A 25,178-nucleotide genomic window follows, 5' to 3' on the forward strand; every position below is an offset into this window, starting at 1 on the left:
TATGTGCATGGCTAGCAGTTAGGCTGTACTGGTTTAGGGTTTAGAAAGGGGAAGGTCTCTCGCAGCAAGTGGACTGAAATTTAGAAGTGTATTTCTTCTTGGAAACTGAATCCATTTTCACTATTCAGCAGCAAACTAAGAAAAGAGGGTTTGAACAATCGCAGTTTCTGCATGACAGCGATGATATGCATTTAACTATACTTGCTTTCTTGTATTTTCTCTTTCCATCTTTTATTTCCACAGGGTTTTGACCTGACCACATGATGGAACTGACAATGAACCTGATTGGCCCTTCCCCATGGGGCTTCAGAATATACGGAGGAAGGGACTTCAAGAAGGCCATTACAGTATCAAAGGTAATCCCAAATGGCCTTGTGAGTTGCCGGGCCCATGGTTACATCTTATCACACTTTATCACACATATCCTCTGTTTTTGTCAAAACATAGCCGATAATGACATGCCCTGCCAACTCAACTTCCTCAATGGCTGCACTGCCTCTTTGCAGTTCTCGTGTTTGTTTGTATTTCACAGGCTCCTTCATACCTGTTTCCTTGACTTCCACTTCCAAGTGGAATGGAAGTAGACTACATTAGAAGGAAACCAGTGATTACTGTTATGTTCGGGTTAGGGGGGTGGGGTTCCTAATTCCTGAGTGTTGATGAGATACTGTAAATGCATGTGTGTGTGTGTGTGTGTGTGTGTGTGTGTGTGTGTGTGTGTGTGTGTGTATGTTTACATACGAGAGGGACCAAAAGAATGCGGATGCACATTATAGCTGCCTTTGGTCATATACACGTGCGTCCGTACGGCAAGTTCATGTCTTGGCACGTGTGTGTTGTTTTTGTCGCTCTTTTTCAATTCTGTAAAGAGGAAGATGTGTGCAGAAGAAGGGAAACATTTCCACTGGGAACAGACGGAAGACAGTAAACATCACCAGGAAACCCCAGGCAGACTGGGCCCTGCATGCCTGTGACACCCTTGCTTGCCCACTGCACATCCTGCCCCTTCCAGCTTCCACACCACCACAGCCTGGAAAAATCCAGGTCAACTTCCCCGGTAGCTCCTCAAAATGATGTAAAACCATGGCAGGGGTAACGGTGCTTCAAATGGATTGGCTTCAAAAACACTTATTGTTTACCCCCACCTCCTTGACAATTTATGTTAGCAAAACAGGTCATCTGATGAATAATGGGCATTCCCATGTCATTTTGGTCCTGCTATCCAGTAAACAGTGTCAGCATGTTTTCTCGTCTCAAATATCAAACGGTTCTGTGAAGTGACAGGGATTCAAACAGCGAGAGAAACCTCATCACCAAGAGAGGGTTGTAAAACGCAGTTGGAGAAGCAGTTTTGTTTGCCCACCCCATGCTGTTTCCTCCTTTGGTTAGACAGCCCAGCTTGGGCCATCTGAGGTGGTTGGTGCCTTGGCACAGAAACGGCATGTATGCCCTCTTTCTCATCTCCCTCAAAGATGGCTTGCCCCTGTTTCTGCCAGGACACAGGCCCTGGAAAAAGAATCCCACAGCTCTTAGTTTATGTGAAACCAGGCGAGCCCTGATCAGAAAAGGCATGCACTGGTGAGTCGCCAAAGCAATGCTTAATTACCCACAGAGGGCCCACAGACGTGGCACCTCTGTCCCCCTTCTTTACAAAATGGACAAACTCCCAGTTGACTGGCCTTCTCTCTCCCACATGCAGCCATTTTCCCTGTAGAGAAATTTGGAGACCCTTTCATTCCCATTGATTGACTCTTTGTATGTTTTGTTCTGCTTTCTTTGTCGTATTTCCTCTCCTGTTTTTAATTGTGGGGGAAGCCCCGCTGATGGCAAATGTCACGCTCTTCTCTGAAAGAGCAAGGAGCTGCAAAGTCAACAGCCTCATAATTAGTCTTTTGTGTTTTGTATGGTTGTGTGTGGATTTTTTATGGTGTGGCTGTTGGCCAAGCCATTTAAAGTGGGGTTTGTCTGTATAGTATGTATGTCTGTCCACTTAAAAGTAGACCAATCAAAGCTCATGCCGCTGCATGCAGGAGCATGACATCATAAAACAGAAGCACCTCCAAATACTTGAGTTGCACAACATAGTTCTTGTGAAACACTGCATGTTCACAAACTCCACAAAATCGTAACTTTGATCGAAAACTAAAGACACAAGGGAGATTTTATGACATTCCTCAGTTACAGTAAAGCCTGATTTAGGGGCGCCCGCTGGCAAGTGGTCCAGGCGCATGCCACATATAGGCGTTTGGCCTGACAGCGCGTCGCGTGTTCGAGTCCCGTTCATGACGACCTTTGCTGCATGTCTCCCCTTCTCTCTCTCCCTCTTTCCTGTCTATCTTCACTTGATACTATCAATAAGGCAGAAAAGCCAAAAACAAATCTTAAAAAAAAGGTGAAAAAAGCCTGATTTATACTTCTAGTAGTTGCCAGTGAGTAGCAGATTGCAAGCTCACGTGTTGTGTGCTTGTAAATAGTCCATCTACCATCTTCAGTGTATGACATTACTGTGTGTGCAGACAAATATAAATCACGCGTAAGTATGAATTAGGTCTAAGACTGTTGTGTTTTGGTTCCATTAATGTGAAAATCCCTCAGATGTAGACAGCGTTCTGTTGGCTTTGACATGTGGAGAAGCTAGGGGGCAAAGGTCAGGCCCTGGCAGTCAAACCAACAGCTCCTCTCTCACTAATGGCTTCTCCCCAAGGGTGTCATGAATCCCACCAGTGTTAACCCAGTATTTGCCTGTTTCCATGTGTGTGAAGAGCTATAGTGTATGCTGATTTTGGGAATACTGTATATTCTCTTTATATTGAGAGTGTTGGTAACCGTGTGAAGGAATGTTTAAAACTGTCCAACAGTAACTCCTAATGTATCACCTTTTTTTTCAAACATGTCTTTGTGCTGCACATCAGCATTAACAAATAACCTGCATAGTCATAAGATATGGAGCTGCTTGCCAGATGGATTGCGTCCCTAAAGCATCGACCTGGTGCTAGGGTTCAGAGGGTAACTAAACCATAGCTCATATAGCTTTTTTAGTTGTTGTTGTTTTTTTGACAGGTCAACGATGGCAGCAAAGCAGAGCAGGCAGCCCTTCAACCCGGTGATGTCATCCTGGAGATCAATGGAGAGAACACAGCCGAAATGCTGAACGTTGAAGCCCAAAATAAGATCAAGAACTCCAAAACCCAGCTGCAGCTGCTGGTAGAGAGGTACACACAGGGCCCGCAGCTGTGTGGGCATGCAGAGACGTCTGAGCATAGATGTTTACATATTGATTCATTCTTGCCATGGTGATGTGCAGTTTATGCTGGGGCAGCAAGCTTGCATGCATAGGCTGGTTCCTTTTCATACAGTTTATTACACTGTGGTAGTAGACCATATTAACACCATATGAGTCTGATTTCCTGGGTTTGTGGCCCGCTTGGGCAAGCATGGACAAACTCAGCATATGTCTCTGTTTCATATGCTGTTTTTATATTTTCTTTTTTCTTTTTACCACCCAAGCTCCCCAAAAACAAACAGGCGATGGTAATCAACGGAAATGCCAATGTGTATCGGAGCTACGATGCCAAAATACTCTGTTCCCATGCCATCGTCCAGTTAATAAAGTTTGTGTTGAGGTTTGCCAAAATGTTGTTTAGATGGCAGGCAGCTGGCTACTAGAAATGAGACTGGTCTCTCCTGGCATTTTGATTAAAGGTCCTCTTTATATTCTCATTTCTTGTCACGTACAGTAACCCCCCCCCCCCCCCCACATGCACGCGCACACGCACACACACACACACACACACACGCTCTATCTCTCTCTCTCTCTCTCTCTCTCTCTCTCTCTCTCTCTCTCTCTCTCTCTCTCTCTCAGACACACACACACACACAAGCACACTTCCTCCTTGGATACCCTATGTCCATGTGAGTGGATTTTTCCCTGCTGACCTCATGTCTCCTTCATTGCCAGAAACAACACTGTGACTCCCTGCCTGCCCAGTGAGACAATGGCACTGTGTAGCACTGCACTGCCACATCCCTGGGCCCACTCTTTATAGACCTTCATGTCACTGTCTTCAGTGGCAAGGATCTTCATGTCAATGTGTCCATTAGCAGAGATCTTAATTGGACTCGAGACTTTCCAGGCCAATTAACCTTGCAAACATTTTTGCACTAATGGCCCCTAATATTAATTTAACAGTGTAGTATTTTGACTATTTTATTCAGTAGCTGGTTGGCAGTTTGTCCCCATCAAAAGAGCAGTGGCAGTGGCACCAGAGCTGCCATTGCTCATCAGACATTCAGAATAGGCAGGCATTAGCCTGTCCTCAGAATAGGATCGTGTTGGTTTAAGGCGTGTCTGCTGCTAACTACAGAGGCACAGCTCTAGTGCTGACACATCCAATAACACATTCATTCCAGACGCTGCCAACTGCAGGCTTCTTTGTCACACAAAGGAACTCTACTATCAGTGTCTTGTCATTGATGCTTTTTAGTCGGGCTTGGTTCACAGCCACGTCTTTGGGATCCATTGTCCATTGACCCCCTTGTGGATGATGTCATGTTGACCAGACCGGGGTTTCTCACTCTGTGATCCTATTGGCCTCTGTAATGAGATGGCTCTTTGCAGCTGCAAACATCTGAAGACCTCTTGGATATATATAGTGTGTAGTCGCACACTGGAGATGGCTCTTTTTTGTTGTGTTACTGTAACGTCTTGTGCAGTGTTGCACTGTACTCTAATGAGGCTACATCTATCGATTATTCTCTTATGATTACTCTGAATGGTCAGTGAATTACTCTAGTGAATATTTTTGAGAAGTGCATTTTATTTTTATTTATATCGATGAATCTATTGAGCACATTGAGTTATTTCTAAATTAAACGACTGAATTGATTAGTAGAGTTCAGACGAAGAACTATTTATGTCCATAATTATCCATAATTTATAAATTATGTATAAGGGGTTAGGAGGACAGATGGGACTTTTGGGGGAGGGGTCAGGATAAATTATGGACTTCAATGGTTTTTCATCTCAACTCTTGTGTTGCACGCCTATCGGACTTCACAGTCCATTTTTGCTACTCGATTTGCAATATTACATGTGTTATCTCTGTTATCCTGGAAATATGTGGTCTGTCTGACAGAGACGGAGTCCTTGTTTACTTAGCCACGCTAGACAACTTCTCTCAGACTAAAACAAACCAAAACGTAACGGTTTGCTCAATCTCATTGTATTTAAGACATTTTAATTTAGCTACTACAAGTATGGCAGCAAACTTCCGATGCAAACTGCTAGCTTAGCCATGTAGCCGGCTCTGCTCTGCAAGAGTCCGTCTGATCAGCCCAGCTGATGTATATATTTTGATTAGCTGTGCTGTCATGCTCTTTTGAAACCCATGTAGATGGCTATTTCAACCAATCAGAGGTCAATTAAATTAAATTGTAAGATTAATCGTTGCAGCCCTATAACTAACATTGTTTTTCATTATACTAAGAAGTAATCTAAGAAGCTACGAGCAAAGATTGTATAGCTAGCCAATACGTTGCTCAAACCTCTATGTTCTCTCCAGAGAAGTTAGGCCAGTATTTTCACCGTCTGTGGTTAGGTGAAAGGTGACGGGTATTCCCTATTAACCTGTGCTAAATCATCTGCTGTTGTACAGGAGACCTGTAGCCAGGCGTCAGAGGTCAGACACAACGGAGAGCGCTGCATTTAACTCGGACTTGTCTCTCATTGTCTGAAGACCATAACGTTCTCCTGTGTGAGCCTGCTGTCCAGTGTTAGCAACTGGAACCGTTCCAGATCACAAATGGAATTCAACAAATGCTGCGATGAGCATTTTCCGACTAGGCCCAATTCCTAATTCAAAGCAGCCAGCAACCTTTTCTGCCTGGCCTTTTTAATATGCCACCTACAGTAAGTGGTGCCTCATGACTGCCTGTTGTAAATAGAGTTTTCCCTCTTTTAGCCATATATAGCACCGAAGTCCTGACGTCACTGTCAGTAGAGGGCGCCAGTCCACAGGTTTGTGTACTTTTTATTTGCATTGAAGAACTGTGTTTGAAAAATAAACCGATCATCTCGGCCTTTTCACTCATATGGATATGAAGCATCGGCTGAAGGTGGAAATGTACAAATATACCCAAAGAGTAACAAAATAAGCGTTAGAAACGAGTCAAACAACCCAGAGACTACATTTCCGGGTAGGTGGGGTGGCTGCAGCTGCCCGTCGCACAACAGAAACTGACATGTTAATTAAGTTTTTATTTTTATTTTATTGATATTTAATGTTTTGTCGTTACTACGAGTCGAGTCAACGCAATGTGTTGACAGCTGGGCGTGACGTATATTAGCAGCGACATTGCTTTCATTGTAGTTTAAAGGGTTTTGCGGCCACATTAATTCCATTTTTTCCAGAAACTGACTGTATCAAATATTAATGGACATCATTAACGACACACAGCCACCCCCCTGACAGAAAGGCCGGGATGATCGGTTTATTTTTCAAACACAGTTCTTATATGAAGCGACCTAAAAGCCCCCTGTGGGGATTTAAATGCAAATAAGAAAATACATGAACCTGTGGACTGGCGCCCTCTACTGAAAGTGATGTCAGACTTTGCTGCTTTATTCTCTATATAAATACAAAATGTCAGAATTAAATGAACACTAATGAGTTTGCAGTGACACTGGTTTGCAGTGACACTGACAGAGTTTCAGGGGCCCCTCACCTAAATGATTGATAGTTAAAGATGGAGTGCCATGATTTTTTTACACCCTAAAACATGATCATCAGGTATTATTATAATATAAGGGGGAAGAACTTTTTCCAAAAAGTGTACAGTATTTGTTAAAATCATGCTTTTATGTGGACACGCCCACCAGTTCATTAAGTATGCCTGGTTTGCCTGGTGGGTGGTGATCATAGAGCAGTGGTAACCAACCTTTTCAAGCCCAAGAGCCCATTTTATTCCCAATTGTAAGCCATGATCTACCACTAAAATATGTTTTAAAAAAACACTTGTTTTTTGCGGTTTCTGGCTCAATGCATGTGCACATATCCAGACAAAGACTATAGTTTAAGAATAAATTCTGATAGATAATTAATGCCTAAATATTAAGACAAATGTATTAGAAATATACATAATTTATACAATAAACATATTTGTTATTTTGTTTTTAATAAAAAACAAAACAAAAAGGACATGAAATGAATTGCTTATACAGCACAATATTTAGTTTCTCAGTTCGATGAATATTCACATTTACAGATGTTCAAATGACAAATGCATACATGACCATATATTTGAACAGATACAATACTCTCAGGGTCAGCCCACCTTTAATGAGACTGCTGTTGACTGCACATTATCTGCAAGTGTATTGATTAAGATTTTTTTTCCGCCGGACCCTCCATAGTCAGAGTAGAGTAGTCACTGCTTGCCTGTGTAGGTATAGTAGTGAGTGAGAGGCTGTTTATGCACAAGTTGTGCATCACAACACGGGGGTTACCGGAGATAGCGGTCAAACAATAGAACAAACGCAGTTGATGGCCCGATACACAGGTCTGGGGCCATCACTGCAAGCTATTTAATTCGTTCTGTGTATTGGTAGAGATGGCTGGCTGGCTGCCTGTCAGTCTGACACCCGCTTACTCCGGGATCTACTTGAATGGCTCGTGCGAGCTACTGGTAGCTCGCGAACCCCTGGTTGGTTACCCCTGTCATAGAGTATAAAGAAGGATAGAGACTGAACTGGCGCGAAGCTCCGCCCCCCCGCTATTCATGTCAGTGGAAGTTGCTCAGTGGCGTTTTGAAGCACCCGGACGGACCGTCTACTTCCGCCTTTTTTTTCGATTTGGGCACCAAAATTTGGTGCCCAAAATGCGGAAGTGCAAACGCGCTCAACGTTAAAGCCCAGCTGCACGGGGTTTCCTCGTCATACTTCCACGGGTCCGCCTGCAGTCCCTCCTCTTACCACTAGGGCCCAGTGCTTCAATGTTGGAGAGCCTCACTGGCCCCTTGGTGGTGATGGGTGGTGATCCACCTGAACTGAAGCCGCACCCACAGCTTTAGTTGTATGATAAAGGGGGAGGGGTTCATAGTGTGGTGTCACTATATTACGGTCTATTTCATTGGCCCGTTTGACTGTCAAGGTTTCAGCCTCCAGGAAGAAACCCTAAATACAAAGTTGATACACCATTGCACATAAAAACGACTCCAGGGTGTCTAATGAAGTACTGTCACCTCATAGACGCATGAAAAACTGGAAAAATACAAAACTCCATCTTTAAGAACCAAATAGCCCTTACAGGTCTATTCTGACAGTTTACAAATTAGTTAAATTAACTCTGAGGATTTTGCAGTGTAGATCAAATTGCGGTCTGTGGCCTGATGCATATCAAACTGGGGCTTGAAATGTAAAAGGCTGCGAATCATTGGTACACAGTATGAGGACCCAGCGTCACTAGAGGTGTGTTTCTGGGCGATTTACCGCAGGCATCCAGGTCCTTCCTGTGTGCCTCCATTACCCCTGACTCAACCAAGAGCCAGGCACAATCTGGTCCCGCAGCCAGGGGGGCACTGGATTTGTTTATGTTGGCCTCCTACACTGCCCACATTTTCCCCTCCAAATTCTATGATGGAGTTGCTTACAGAATATGCTTTTTTATTTAAGAAAGCACAGTGAAAAAATGGAAAAAGGCCCTGGGTGGAAACATGGAAGAGACGTTGAATAGTTCTTGAAGAAGGGCTTTTCATTTTAGGATTTTGCTGTACCTGTTGTGTGCAATAGTGTACGAATCCAAACAACATACTGCTGGTTATGCTCCCCACTCTCCAGCACATTAGCTGAGGGTGAAACTAGGATATGTTTTTCCTCCTTCCTCCTGATATTTTTTCCACTTGAGAAATGATTCTTACTTAGCATTCACCGCAACACTCAGCCCTACGATACTCACACAAGATATTGTCTTGATTTAGTTGCTAACTAACTACTAACTAACTAATTGTCTTGATTTATTTCCATTTCGGTGTTGCTCCGCAAAATCTGTACATTAGCCATGACAAGTTGATGAATATTGTTAAATTTGCATGCAGTATGTGATAATATCTGCTTCCTGAGTTGACTTTGGGTCTTCTAATGTCTTTGACATTGTGCAGACAGAAATGATTCTGATTGCTGTGCACATTATCAGTGTTTGCATTCAATTGAGCCCTGTTGTATTTCGATCCCTTCAGACCTGAGCCTCCCAGTCCTGGACAAACCAATGGAATCAGCACACCAGAGCAGCTCACCGGACGCTTCCAGGTCAGTGTGGTTTCTGAATGATGGGCACATCTGTGATGATGTACCGTAGGGCTTCTCTGTGAACACTGGCTTCTTGTGTGTTTAATTTAGTTTGTTTTATTGGCAACCATTTGGATAATGGAGACATTCTTCCATGCACTAGTATGCCCAGAACGGTGTTTCCTACCATCACTGTTGTTAAACGACTGCATCTTTGTGTCCCTGTTGTCCTAATGGGGCTTTGTAATTGGTTTATGCCTTAGAGGCTAACACATTCAGCGTCTGCTTCTCTTTTCTCTCATTATTTCTTTATATTATGAGACCTGTCTGCTTATGAAGGATTAACAAGATCCAAGAGAATGTTATATGTCAGCACAGGTTCCTGTGTTTTATTGGGATGTACTGTAGGACCAAAGTGGAGTCCCATTGGTAGCACATCAGGAATACAAGCCTTAAAGCTAATTTGTGTGACTCAGACTGTCATCAAGCTATATGGTGGTATTGAATAACGATTCCTTGGGCCCGGTTTCTCTTACTCCATGATGACTGTTTGACCTCTGAAATAATTTCTCAAGGTCTTACTTAAACTTTCCATTCATGCTCTGCAAGCATCTGACTCATTGTTGTGTGTGTGTGTGTGTGTGTGTGTGTGTGTGTGTGTGTGTGTGTGTGTGTGTGTGTGTGTGTGTGTGTGTGTGTGTGTGTGTGTGTGTGTGTGTGTGTGTGTGTGTGTGTGTGTGTGTGTGTGTGTGTGTGTGTGTGTGTGTGTGTGTGTGTGTGTGTGTGTGTGTGTGTGTGTGCGTGTGCGTGTGCGCGTGCGCATTTGCTTCACATCAAAACTCATGAAATATCAGCCCTTGGTAGAGTGTATCAAGTCACTTGGCTATGACTGCCAATTCATTGTGCTTGTGTTTGGAAGTCTGGGGCATGTCCACAGACTTGTGCTCCGTGGATTGCAACTTGGGGGACTGCAGAAGATCGCTGCAAAAAGACTGGCCAAATATTGCTCAGTCTCTGCAGTGATCGGCAGCCTCTCTATTTGGAAGAGGCGATGCTTTGTCTATCCTTGAGTGGACTACTACATTCTCATATACTGTTGACTGGTGCTAGACTATAATCATTACATTTTTTCATATTACTGTGAGTTAATCATACTGCATATAGTGTCTGGTTATGCCTTCGTTTGAAACCCTCCTCAAAAATGTTTGGATCTGTTATGCTACTGTTTGTTGTAGATCCAAATAAAAGTATTCAAATGTGTGTGTGTGTGTGTGTGGGGAGATGGCATTGCCTAAAATCATATACAGTACATCTTCTGAATGCATCTATTCTGTATTAATCTATTTAGTATGATCTTTTTTTTCCCCCCTGAAGTTCCTGTTCTGTGTTATTTCCCAGTCTTTGGCAACACTCAATATTACTCGACTTATTAAGCTTACTCTGAACTAAACTGAATGAAACTCTTGTCATGCAGGAGGCGGTGCTGGTTAGTCGGGATGAGAACCAGAACTATAGAGAATACACCATCTGCAGCCCAGCCTCCCTCTCTCCCGGACCCTACTCCCCTGAGCCCCCGCCCAGCCCTGATGGGAAAAGAGACGTGCTGACACCAACCAGCAACAAAAGGCACTATTTTGTTCTGTTTAGTTTATCTGCAAAATAAAACCAAGTGATAAAAAAAGAGCGCTGGTGCAAGGTGGCGTAAATGGGCAGCGCCAATGCCATTGCTTTCTTCCAACCGGCACAGTTGTCATTTTTAGCGTTATCTTTAGATGTTATCTAAATACCAAATGATCTTGCGCCTATTGGGTGTGTTGGTCTTAAGGTGAATTCTGCCTAAAACCTATTATAACCCCTACAGACTGGTACAAGTGATCTTTTTCATATTGGTCAGAGTTGTCCAATCTCCCGAGTCCCACCGCAGCTTAGAACAGGAGCGGTCGAGTGAATCGCTAAATCGCCTATTCTGCTCAAAAATGCATCTTTTTGCAGATATCTGTTGTGCAGTATAACTGCATTCACTCCACAGTGGTAGTGTCCCAACTGACTTGCCGTAGTGTTGATAAAAGGAAATCACAGGTGAAGTCTCGTCTCACGAGACTTCCGGTACTGAGCTTGGCTCGGCTCCGCCTCGCCTCCTTCTGTGTACATTTCCAGGCAGGTTGGCTATAACTGTACTGTTATGTTGTAAACGCCACAGGTTGGCTTCACCTGGAACTCATGTCTCCTATCATGGTGCTATCATAATATTGTATTATCATAATTCCTCTATACACTACACATTCAAGTATGATGCTTTGTATGGTTCCGTTATTATTAACCTTCCAGCAATATTTTAAAAAGATGCATCATTATCAGTCCTCATGAGAGGATTATTTGCAGAATACATTCAATGTATTGTCACTGATATTACTGCTCATATTCTCATCAAAGACTTGATGGAGAGACCATTGGATCCCATTTAGAAACATGACTACTGTTTAGACAACCACCGTATGGACCGCATGTTACAATAAGTGCTCCTTTGACTCCAAAACAGGCCCAGAGTGAATAGGTACAAGAGCGACGGACAGAAAGTGGAGCCATGGGATTGTGCTGTAGTAACAAAGGATATGCACAGGATATCACATTCCACTGTTTTCATTCACACCAACAAAAGGCCAGAATGTGGAACGTTCACCACTCTTTCACTCTGTATACCCTTTTGGAAATCTCATGGGTCATTTTGTACTGTAGGTCACAGTTCAAGCCCCAAATCCACTCTATGCAGACTGGAAATGGCGCCATCTGATTCCCTTCCCTGCTACAATAAGACCTGAGGCCTATTCTACAAATGCCTTCTAAATCAGTAGTTCTCACACAAGCTCACAGATGTGAGCTTGTATGTATCTGCTATTTTTTAATAGCCAGTGCTAAAATCTAAAATTACATGGATGCTTTCCTGTTTTAATGGGTCACCCACTACACATAATTATGTAAATGGAATTGAATATTGTGCAAAATCTTTGTTGTATACGTTATGATACATTTTATTTCAATAACCTTTACTGTAATTTAATTGAACCAACGGTGAATGAGCTATCATACACAGTTGATTGACTCATGTTTCCTTCATTTATCATAGCATCCAGCTGCGACCCTGGTCTCCAGACGAAAGGAGTCACAGGCTATCCAGACCTCTGTCACAGGTCTGTCTCCTTTGTTTATTTTCTCATAATTTAGCAGATTGTAATATAGGTGTTGAACTCCCAATACTGCTGAATTTGAGTTTTATGACATTGGCATTATTCATGTCACATTATTTATGTTGCTGTCCTGTCCCTTAATATTTTGATGTATGCCTCATACGGTATGATCTGTAACGAATGAAGAGAATCCCGCAAATCCCTGTACTTGCACTGAAAACATTAATTACAGAAGAAATTATAATGTTTGGTTCTCAGACCTTCGTGGAAAAGCCATGATTTGACTGAGTAATCAGGAGGCTTCTTTTCTGAATTATGGTACAGTTACTGGTTTAGGGTAGTAGGCAGTGCCGCCATTATGTAAACATCGTTTGGATGTAGAATTTCACACAAATGTCATATGTGCCCGCAAATTTCATTCTCCCATTCATTGTCTATGGAGCTGCAATTCCTGGCCATACATCAATATGACATCTCTAATTAGAGCTTCAGTCCTCAGTTCTGGCTTTGGGAGAGGACTATTCATGTTGCTATATACCGCTGGTATCCTTGTCTGCAAGAAAAACACTTTTTTTTTAAAACTTTGGTATTTTTAATGATTTACTTCAAATTTGTTGTTGACAATATTTTGAGGCTAGAAGAAAGAGAGGATGCTGGCAAGGCAGGGAGTGTATAAACTGAAAGGTCAATGATATAAAAGATGTGACATTCTGTTGAACAACATTCTGGCAGTGATTAGCTCTGAGCCTACTGCAAAGATGAAAACCATTAGCTTACAATGAAACAATGGCCTTAACCTTTTGCTGGTCTGCATGGAGAGTGACTCATTAAAGGCCCAATCTGGGATTGGTTTCAACGTATAGAGTTATATTCACATACATTCTTAGTTTTTTAATATGTTTTGGTCTTTTTTGCCTTTTATTTCGACGGTACAGTGGAGATTGACGGGAAACTGGGGAAAGTGACACGCAGGAAAGGTCTGTCTGGTTCGGTAATCGAACCCGTGACTTGCTGTCAGGCTGCGTCAGAGCCTATATGTGGTATGTGCCTTAACCACTCGGGCATCTACGCCCCATTCACATACATTTTTTGAAGAGTTTGAATTGTAGATGGAAAACATGTTATTTGGACATTTCAAACTATAGGTTTTAGTCAATCACCTAGAGAATAAAAACGTCTACGTTGCTATTCTTTATTTTTGGTGGTGGAGATACCAATTTAGTTTAGGCTACATTTGTACCACTTCCCTCTGTCTTTCTAAATGGTTAAAATATGGACTTTGGTTATCTATCGATGCCCGAGTTTGCTCTGCTTATTTACTGCTTATTGGAACAAGACTGAGGAAGAAGGGAGCAGGCGTCTGGAAAGACTTCAGGGACTTATAGCTAGCGGGAGAGAATGTTGTGGGAAAGTTCATCATGAGATATTTCAGCTATGCCTAAACGCTTGGTCTCAAGCACCCGGCCCACTGAAGGCACAACATGGGACATGACGGCGGGACAGGAAAAACATACAGGACCTTTTAATGTCTCAAGGAATTCCTATCATTCTTATCACTACTGTCGTACTGTGGTTATTTCATGAAGTTAGATAAATATGCCCCCTTTGGCCATGGGCTTGAACTTAAAAACATTGACGTTTTCCATCTCAGGGGCTGCATGCTTGCTGTCTTCGAAGAGACATTTAGAAACATCTTAATTGGTTGTGGGAATTGTTTTGTTTTTGTTGTTTACACGATAATGGAAATCCGAGCCAGAATTGAAAACTTGACCTCTTGGAACTGCAGCTTGCATCAGCCAAATGTTCACCTCTTGCACAATGAATAGAACAGACCGACCAGAATAATTATGACTTGACTGGGCAAGTCCATATAGTCAAAGGATCTAGTGTCCAGGTCACCATCATTACTTTCCTCTAACACTTTTAACTGATCTCCTAGTATTCTTTGTTGAGCATTGCACTAAATAAAAGTGATCAAATAATGTTTGACACAGATAAATGTGCTTCTGGCAACGTGCATTATTTCAAATGCAGTAAAAGATTCCTGCTTTTATATTGTCTGTGATTTAAAGGCTAATAACAGTTGGATGTGATTTAAATGTGCTTGACATGTTGTCTCCTTCCAAGAGGTTGGGGGGTGGGGGTGGTGGGTGCACGTACGGATATGAATCAGTTTCCTGACCAGGCCGCTCTGTAGACGGATCAGAATGACATGTGAGGGTTATGAGATGTTCAACGGCATGCTTTTTCAAGTGCTTACATCCCAGCTGAGCCAAGTGCCCTCGGCTGACAGTAGAGTGGAGCCTATTAGGGATTTACTGTATCTTGTTGGCTGAGAGCTTTATCAGAGCGCCTGTGGGAGTGCACAATGACCGTCTAACGTGCTCCTTGGATGTCTGGGCCGACCTTACATGTTTGTGGTGCTTAGGGAGGCAGGTCGGCCAAAAGGCCATGAACCTTTGCTCAGCACTCCGGTGTGGGTGGGGGTGTTCTGTTTTCCTGCTTTTCATTTTAAATAGCATTTGACTCTTTCACCTCATTTTGTCGTCGTGAGTGTTGGAATCCATATCCTCTGGGAGATGTTGCATTCCTTCCTTCTTCCCTCCACTCCAACATCAACTTGACTTTGCTTTTCTCTTCTTGGACTGTTCATTCAGTCAGTGGCTTGGAGTAAATACCCACTAATATGTTTCTTTTTGAGAGGAATGCTGTCTGAAATGTCGAAGCGGTGTTACTTGGACACTCGCACACAGTTAGATTAAACTGTCTGAAGACCACAGCATCCGCTATGTGTTTTCCTTTCACCAGGGCTTGTTTTTGGAGAGCTCCCTCTGTTCTCTACAAGCCGTCAGCCTCCCTATTCAACAGTGTCCCAACAACCTATTAGTGGACGGGAGTGAAGTTTTGGCCCGAGCCTCATCTTCCACACGACATCTCCCTTCTTAAAAAATAAAACAAAAAACATTAGTCATCAGCCTCCTGCCGTGGTGGTTGGATTAGTGAGTGGAGGCCTTTGAGAGAGGTTCGGTAGGCAAACGATGTAGAGGCTTGCCGTGCATATACCGTTGTGCTGCTGTGCTGGCTGGCAGCAACACAGTAGCCCCAGTGAGATGTGCAGGCTGAGGGCCTCCCTAACAAGGCCCTCTGTCCTGCCTGAGAGGTGCAGAGTGCTGCTGTATCAGGTGATCTGCGTCTCTGAAAGGCACCGTAAAGGGCTTTTCCACCCCTGTTTTGGCTCCCTAAGTGAGGAGAGAGGGATGCGCAACAGGATCCCCCATTTGCCGGGGGTGTTGGATGTCCTGAGAAAATGCCCTGGACAATAGTGGCTGTGATGGCAGGGAAGGCTTGCTGTTGCCTTTCCTTCAGGACCACAAGGCTGTTTTGTTGTGTGATGGAAGCTGAAGGAGACTGGGTGGGAGTCAGGGGGATGGGTGAGTTGAGAGTGGACACTAGGGAGGCCCTCTGCCATTCCCAAATTGTACTTAAGCCATCACGCCCCTCCACTGTGCCCCAAGTCTGATCTAATACAGCAATGCCTCTTTGTGGCAGACCCAGAAGTCCAAAACTATGAACAACTACAGTACGTATGCATAGTGACTACAGAGATTAATTGTACTGGAAAATATTTCATTCTGTTAAAGATTAACAAGTGAAGTACTGTAGTATGCTCTTAACAAAAGAGGAAGTACATTGCATGACTTGTTATTTGTAGTACTTTATACTGTAGGTACTAGGACTGTAAACTACAGTTTATGCTTTGTAGGATCACTCGGTAGTGTGATTTTACAAGAAAAACGAATCATCATTCACTCACTTCAGTGTCAACCATTTATATACTGTAAAGTAGCGCACTCAACCTCACTACTCTAGCATCAAGGCCGATCTCCTGCTACAGTTCTCCACCCACCTCCTCCCCACCTGTTTAGTTCTGCTTTTATCTACCATTGGGGATCATGTTACCCCTGTCCAAAGTCTAGTCTGTGCACATGCAGCAGTGAGCCATAAAATCTGATCTAGTTTGCTAAAACCAAACCTAGTGCCATGTCATAACCATCAGTAAGCTATCAATATGTGAGTTGTCCTGATAGAAATGCACTTAAGGGAATACTGATCTTCTGATCTCAAATGTCTCTTTGGCACAAAGTCTTGACCATGAACTTGGGAGTCAGTGATTCAGTCAGATTCTGCATATTTCTGTGTACTGTACATATAACAGAGAACGGATGGTTTCCATTTAATAAACTAAAGTTGTTGTGGTGTAATTTTAGCAGGTTCAACATTGTCCTCTGTAGTCTCATATTGTCATGGCATGACGTGACTAGCTGTATTTATGGGTTAGCACAGTGTATCTTTTCTGGCTCAACACCACAACAAAAAAGAGGGCCATCTAGAAATTCCTGGAAGCCTGTAGCTGAGCTGGAAGGCCCACCTTCAGGATTCACAGCAGAGCATCTGTTTATAACATCAGGAGTGACCACAACATAATCCCTGTTGGGGGACAAGCAGGGCCAAAACCAAACTGCTTTTCACGAGACACAGCCCATCACCAGGCCATTAGTACCAGGCTCGCAGTCTGGGTTTCTAGTTGCTGTACTTTGAGGTTCTTGAGGGTTGCATTGGTGGGCTGCCTCATCCTGTGTCGGAGGACAGGGTGGTTGCTGTATAAATAGCTGTCCTACGGTAGGATGGCTGGTCATTGCACGGTGACAGTCAATGTGGGGCCCATACAGAACAGACTAGTGCTCCTCACCCTGCCAGAACTGGGTGGGGACACCATGGCTGCATGACATGTAGCTCTGACGTCTTTATCCGTGTTTAATTCATTTATCTAGAAGGCAGGGCAACTACACAAAAGCCCGTCCAAGCATTCATCCATCTTCTGCCCGTCCATCTATCCATCTAAACCACTATTTCCCAACACTGGGACCCATTTGTCCGTCGCAATCCCATTTTTATGGGTCACAAGTAAATGTAAATTTCCCCCCCTTTTTTTCCCTTTTCCTCATTAAAGTTTTATTGATTTTTCAAACAAATCAAGTATGCATTTCAAGCCGTACAAAATCAACTCAATTGAACTCAGTATCCAAAACACAAAAGTGTGTAAACATAAACATTGAAGACAAAAGTGAGGAAGCAAATTGTGATTGGCCAGAACGAGATGATACATCATCTCGTTCTGGCCAATCACAATTTGCACGGGTGTGTTTTTATTTTATTTTATATACTAGGCACTCATTGTCCATCACCTAAACAGAGGTTTAGGTGGGCCCGCCTCCCTCTGGGTGCTTCTAGAATCTAGACCAATCACATGGTAAACGTGGTGATGGTGGTAAAAACAGATAAGTGCTAGGGTGAGCGGTGAGTTCTTATCACCGCAGCTCAGTGACGTCATGTTGTAGTTTCCCAACCACTGCGGTGGTCAGCTTATCACCTAAAACTGGAGCATGCGTGGGCCTTTTCCCACCTTTTATCCTCTCATCCCTTCCCAACACTCCCTCCTTCCACCATCCTATATACAACCCACAAACTTTAATGGAAATTCAAACATTTTTCCAGAGAATTTCGGAAATTTTCACAAGATCCAAGAAATTCAAAAATCTCCTGAACTCCTGAAAATAGCAGATCTACAAGATCACAGCACGTCTTTTGAGTCTTGACTCTTGAGCAAAAAAGTTTGGGAACCACTGATCTAAACCACACATCCCTATTGGCTGGCCAGCTTACAGCAGGCCAGCCTGCACGCCAGCGTGCGATGGTTTCATCCTGGTCTATTTTGGAGGTTGTGGTGGCCTGGAGTGCAAAGCTGTGGTCATAACTGTGGAACAGAAATGGAGGCCTGGCATTCAAGAAATAGAAATATTGCTTTGTTTTTGATACATGGTAAAACTTTTATATTTCATTTTGCACATGCTGCGAGTATTTCTGGTCTTTGTCTCCCAGATCAGGGAGTGTTATCCAACCTCCTCATGTTGTCTCCACTCGAAGCGTTGCACACAGACACATCGACTGAGAAGACGATGGTTGAAATGATGTGCTATTTCAGGAGTGGGGCTGTTGTTTGGCTTGGCACACCGATGGCGTGCTGTCTGACGGGGGCAAGTGGAGCCAGTGCAGGGGATGGTGTGGTGGGGGCGTCTCTTCTCTTCACAGTGAGGTCTGTGAGTGGACAGAGCAAGGCCCTTTCACGTGGATGACCGGCCGTTAAGCCCAGGGGTTCATTGTGGCCCCTGGCTGGGCAGCATGCCTCTCCTCATCCCCACCGATTGATCAGCACGTATGTTTTTCTTTCCCCTGAAGTGGAAAAGCAAACTGGGCCGCTTCTGATTCCCCTCGCCTTCCAGGCCCCCAGGCGCACTCGTGGGGACGCTCAGCCCTGTTGGCTTTAGGGGAATGTTGGCCAGGAGAGATGTGCCTATTTAGGCAGTACAGTTTAGGGGCTGTTTACGAAGGTGGTTGAATGGTATGTTAGCATTCCATAAGTTGTTGTCGGGGGAACTATGTGTGGATAACTGGCCCATGGTGCATTCACGGCAGTGAAAACATGACACGCCAGCATATATTCCTCCAGTTTTACGGAGGACAACACCCAGACGTTTGGATAATGGTTACTACTATGGCTCTGTTTGTTTGTCATAAATCATAATTGTTAAGCTGGTAAAATCGCCACCGCAGGTAACACTCGGAGAAGAAGGATTCTTCCACAGCTCACCGCCATAAATGTCTATCCTGCTGATATTTGAGATTTATGTATGCGCCAGCCAGTAGATGAAATTTGAACGAGGCTAATGCTACACCTCAGCGTTAAAATATTTAATTATGCTGCAGCACTGTTACTGTACCTCTGTGTGAAACCAGAGAGCCAGAAAGACCAGGTGGTCGCTGTCAACTTGTTTAATATAGAACACCTATAATTACTGTAGCTGAGATACTGTCTCTCGTTAACCATTAGGCACTGCAGTATCTCTGAGTTTGACGGATGAGCTGTGAAACAAGAATTGCCCCACTCATTTAGCCCTTCCAACACATGAACATAGCTTTTATAATCCAATGCCAGTGATCAGCACACATGTGTTCATCCTGATTGTTTGTTTTATCTATAATGACCCTCCTTTTTCATTGTAATTAGAGCCCCGAACGATATATCAGTCTGGCCGATATATTGGTCATTTTTTTTGGCCACTTTCAACCAGGCGTAACTATTTTGGGTATATCGCTACAGGCGGGAAGGTTTTCAAAAATAGCAGCTCTACAAGCTCACAACACGTCCCAATGCGCTGTGAGCTTTTAAATGGGCTATTTGTGAAAGAATTTGAATAGGATTAAGGACTAAGAATTTTATTTTTAATATAGGTCAAAACATCTGTAAACTGTATTAGTAGGCCTACTTTCCAAATTCAGCATTGGCATCAGTCAGCTCTAATTGTAATACGGTGCAGTCGGTGTATACTGTATGAGCGGGTGCATACAGGCTATCATAAATTAAAATGTATCATGAAGTCCAGCGATTTTAACCCAACCCCCCAACCATAACGAGCTCCAGATGTTTAATGAGCTTGATATGCTGTTCCAGTTGGAGCCTTGTGGGGAATTTAATAAGGCTGAAAAATGTGTTGCTCATGGGCTCACTCCATTGGATAAATAAATGGTAGGTCTGTTGAATTCATAACACAGGGCGCTGCATCATCAGTGCCGTTTTGGTGGCAGTGTGCCCCCCCCTGGGTTCAGACCAAGGACTGTCTAAAGAGGACGAGACGCGAAGACCGTACGGGCGACGCCATGTTGCTTATGGTGCTCCATGGAAGGAAAGAAACATGCGCAATGGGCTATATGCAGCCAACACTTCCGCGTTCAGCTTCTTTGGTCTCAACTGCGCATGTTTCTTTCCTTCCATGGAGCACTATAAGCAACATGGCGTCGCCCGTACGGTCTTCGCGTCTCGTCCTCTTTAGACAGTCCTTGGTTCAGACCACCTATGATCTCTCACTATCACATGAGATGGCTTTGTGAATCCCTTCAGGAACCTGAAGGTATTCACACTGAACGTGTGTCACACGCCCATGTGGGAGAGAGGGTTTGCGGAGAGGGTAGCCACACAATTAACATCTACACACATTGGTTATGTGTTCAAGTTTAGAGATTATGTCATGCTGTGCGTTTTGTACAGACAGACTGCACAAACAAGTCTTAGGTAGTGTTATTCACTAGTGTTGTCAGTGGCTGTGTATGTTTACGCAGGGTTGAGGTTGAGATGTTTTGCAGGACGTTGTTGTAGCCTCAGCGAAACGGGGCCTTGTCACAGAGAGTGAGTTACGCTTACAGCCATCCTGTCATCCCCATCTCTGCACAGTTAAATCCTTGGGCTTAATTTAACTGAGCTTGTATGAATGGAAGCAAATGGACCCTAAATTAACACTAAGGATTTTATTGTGTACTGTTCATCAGGCCTCTAATCTTGTACATATGGTGTGTATCAGGCGCTGTCTGATGGTGTGTGGCCATGATGAGTGGTAGACGGAGGGAGGGAAAGAGGGGGAGGCCATGTCTGTCATTATCACTGGCATCACAAAAGATCGCTGCTCCTTTAAGCCATATGTTATTGAACATTGTAATACAGAACGCTGGACAGTCATGCTTCTATATATGGATGACCTTTGAGGGTTAGAGCTTACTCACAATGAACATATGTTGTGTTTACCGTATGAAGGAAAATCACTTTCATACTAAATTATTAATTGCACAGAAATGAGACTGAGATTATAAAGTTAGGAGTTGTAAAAAGAAAAAGAGGCTATATACTGTAACTGCTTGATATATTTTTTATGGTGTGGTCTAGCCATCTTGAAGAGGGTGTCTGTGTCCATCGTCTGGAGCTAATCTCGCAAACCGTTGGACCAATTTGTGCCAAATATCCTGTACATACTTCCAGCAGGTTACAGAATTACCTTCACTAATTGTTTTTAAGTCAATAGGGCTCTGATCAGGAGTCAGTTTTGAATCATACATCATCGATACTGTCAGGGCGGCCTTAAGGATCTGGAGGCCCCGTTCATGACGTCATAACTTTAATAATTAATAATAATAATAATTATTATTATGTATTTATTTTTGTGTCAGTGTGTATTATCGGACTTCAAAGCATGAACAGCATACAGCAAAGACAAGTAGAAAAATACACAAAAGCAGCTTGATTAAACAATTATTTTACTTTGTCTTGAAATTACTGTAGGCCTATGGTATAACTTGATGCAGCATAGGCTATACAATGATGCAATCGCAACTCTCAGTGCTGCTAGTGCAGTGAGTGCACACACTGGGAAGTGGAAACGATTACAAACAAACAACACATGTCAACATGACATGACTGGTCAAGTACCTGCAGTGATTATTAGCTGCTGCCAACTAGTGGGCTGCAATGCAATACTACTACTACTACTACAAATAATAATAAAAAAATTAAAATCTTTTTTTTTTTTTAATCGGGAGGCCCCTGGAGGCTCGAGGCCCGTTTCAATTGAAACTTATATGAGGCCGCCACTGGATACTGTACGTAACATGATTAGATTATTTTAGGTGGTTGAGTCCTTCAGTACTGACACACTTAATCATTTGAGTACTTACCTTCTTAAGCCCAAAACAAACAAAACTGAAATACACCTGCAAATACGAATGACTGAATTTGTATGATTCTGGCAGTAAAATCGATGCAGAACCTTTCAGAATGTGTGTCTTTGTATCGAGAAACATCACTTTATTAAAAGTGTGCTCTGTAAGAATATAAAGTGTTACCAGTGCAATACTTATTAGGACCCACTGGAGAGTGCAGGGCAGCTGTGTTATATGGGATTCTAACACTGCAGTGTTGAAGGCCACAATTGATGTTTCCACTTCAAGCAAGTTCCCATCATGTCACCACTCATATCAGCACCCTGACCCAGTGACGTTCAGCCCTTCCCTATAAAACATCTCTATTGGTATCTGAACCCATAAAAGAGGTACAGAATGCTAATTATACACATTTTTGATATGGGATCTGTTGCGTGTTCTACTCGAAGCAGAAGATGGACGCAGCAACGTTTCATTGAACACAGACATAATTACAAGGCACAGGCCGCCAGTGACAGTGGATAACGAGCAGGTTCGCCCCAGGTCTCTGCACAGGACCTCCGCGAATCTATAGCCTACTGCTGCGTAGGAAATGGTGTACACAACTCTGATTATTACCCAGCCCAGGATGTCTGGTGCTCCCCCGTCCACACCCCCAGACCTGATGCACTACTACAGCAGCCGTGTCTCAATGAGGGAGACAGTGAATGAGCAGTTACTGTACTTTTGTATAGCAAGGACTAAGCTTTCCAAAATAATGCCTCCTCTAAGCATCCCTCCTGTGTGCTGCTGGCCCTGCCCTGTAATTGAAGCTGCAGGGTGGTAATGATGACGATGCAGAGTGGCTCAGTTGGAGCCAGACTGAAGGCTCCTCCGCTGACAGTGTCCTCGCCTCAAGTTGCCATTTCCTGTGTGTGTGTGTGTGTGTGTGTGTGTGTGTGTGTGTGTGTGTGTGTGTGTGTGTGTGTGTGTGTGTGTGTGTGTGTGTGTGTGTGTGTGTGTGTGTGTGTGTGTGTGTGTGTGTGTGTGTGTGTGTGTGTGTGTGTGTGTGTGTGTGTGTGTGTGTGTGTGTGTGTGTGTGTGTGTGTGCTCTCTAAGTGAGAGCTGAAATTATGGGTCAAGAGTGAATTGCATACCTCTAATGACCCAGGTCGTGTTAACAGCAAGCTCCTGATTACAGTTCAGTGCAGCTCCAATCAGGGCTTCCTCTGAGTCTGAGAGAAACTCTCCACCATGCTCCTGCTCAAAGATAATAATATAATAGTCTCTTTTTTTTCTTATGATTTTTATCCCACGATTTTGTAACCCATTTTTCACCCCTGTGTCAATTATCTAATGTGATCCTGGGCTCTACACACCCTCCGCCAACCTGGGGAGAGCAACGGACTTGAACTCATGCTTCCTTCATGCCTGAGTGTCCAAGTTGCTCCTTTACACCTGACAGGGGGAGAATAATAGTCTTTAACTGTGCATCTACCACCACATTTTGTTTTGGGTGCTTGGGGATTAATTCACAAGTTTTGTATTAGTTATGTTAAACAAGCAACACCGTTGTACTATAAGAAAGAATAAATTAGGGGGAAAAAAAATATTTTCATTTGATATGCATGAGGCCAAGGAGTGTACAAATGTAACCCTTATGGGTCCATTTGGTTCCATTTGTACTCTCAATGCCTATTCATACTCCAGTTTAGGTGATAAGGTGACCACTGAAACGGTGGTTAGTAAAAACAGAGATGTTTGGGTGAGCGATGAGTTGCTTACCACCGTGGCATGACGTCATGTTGTAGTTTTCGGTGGTCACCTTATCACCTAAAACTAGAGTATGCCTTCAGAATTACCGATACTACTCCCCGGACCCCAGTTTGAGAACCCCTGCTATAGCTGAATGGGTAGAAAGGCCCTCTGGGAATCAGAAAGTCCTCGATTCGACCTCTTGCCCGTCTGTCTTACTCTTAACCCCTAAGGCCTTAACTGCCCCCCTTTCACATTTCACATATGTGTACTGTATGTGAAAATGTACAGTGAGAAAAATACCCCCAAACGAGTGTGGACTAAATTATTTTATTTATTATTATTACTTCACCCTTGCCCACCATTTTACCAGTGGAACGGAGATTAATTGAGCATAGCAATGGTTTTGGGAAACCCAGAAAAATTCCACAGCTATAAAAGGACCGAAGCAGGGAATGGGAATGTTGAACCAGCTAGCATCGATGGGAGAACTCTCCGTCGGGCCAGACCATGTTCCCTGGACCTTCTAAGGTCAAACTCAATTGCAGCTGCATACTCCCTGTCACTGTGGAACGCTTGTTGTTTTTTCTCTCTTTCTTTGTTGCTTTTGTGTTTCTGTTCTCTTGGGTCCCATCGATCTGTAATTAGATGCCTAAATCATTGCCATTCTTTCACGTTCACATTGTTGAAGACAGGAGCCTTGTTGTGAGCTACTTAAGTTGACAGCAGGTTTCATCGGTCGGTGGAACAGATGGAGATTTGCATCCTAGATCAGGCCTCCATAACTTAATCGCCAGCCAGACATTTATATAACATCAAGCTTTGGGTTGCATTAGAGTGTGTTTTCGCATACTGGGGTTGCTTCGTATAGGGAGTCCATTTTGAAATAATGCATAAAGTATTATGCCTAAAGGTATTTGCCCTTTAGATTGGTTCCCAGCAGGAGAGCACACATGAGTCTCCGTTCATACTCAGATGATATGCAATATGTGATCTGATGAGCCCTCCATTATTGCAGTGAGTTTTCCTGGGAAGAATCTCCGAGAGCTGTCCCAGTGATCGTTTCTGGTAAAGACTTCCTGGCTGGAGACGCTGATCTGCCCACTCGCTAGGAAAAAGAAAAGGAAAATTGGGCTCAATTGAGAACAGAGGCATTGTTCAAAGCGTTGCTGAATTGGAAGCGGGTGCTGCTGGAACATGGAGACACAATCAGAATCACTGACTTCTACGAGTGCCACTTTCTCCACCCCAATCTTCCAGCGTCAGGCCCCATCCTGAGAGTCTCTGAAATGTGCTGGCTCAAAGAGAGCCAGGGTGCTGCTGGGATGGGCTTCTGTACTAGCGATGCCAGCTGATGACGGCGAGGGGTAGCTGTT

General features: G+C 43.6%; 1 protein-coding gene across 2 annotated transcripts in view; it reads left to right on the top strand.

Annotated features, from left to right (window-relative positions):
* Nucleotides 1-237: 237 nt before the first annotated feature.
* Nucleotides 238-25,178, top strand: part of pdlim2 (PDZ and LIM domain 2 (mystique)) — a 36,697-nt gene continuing 11,756 nt past the window's right edge. For both annotated transcript variants that reach the window (XM_079516291.1, XM_079516292.1), the window contains exons 1-5: nt 238-356; nt 3,061-3,212; nt 9,232-9,301; nt 10,755-10,906; nt 12,405-12,468. In XM_079516291.1, the coding sequence (XP_079372417.1) occupies nt 261-356; nt 3,061-3,212; nt 9,232-9,301; nt 10,755-10,906; nt 12,405-12,468 (534 nt within the window). In that variant the 5' untranslated portion in view covers nt 238-260. The remainder of the gene's footprint in view (nt 357-3,060; nt 3,213-9,231; nt 9,302-10,754; nt 10,907-12,404; nt 12,469-25,178) is intronic.

This window comes from Electrona antarctica (assembly GCF_951216825.1).
Source record: "Electrona antarctica genome assembly, chromosome: 12".
Taxonomy (NCBI): Eukaryota; Metazoa; Chordata; class Actinopteri; order Myctophiformes; family Myctophidae; genus Electrona; species Electrona antarctica.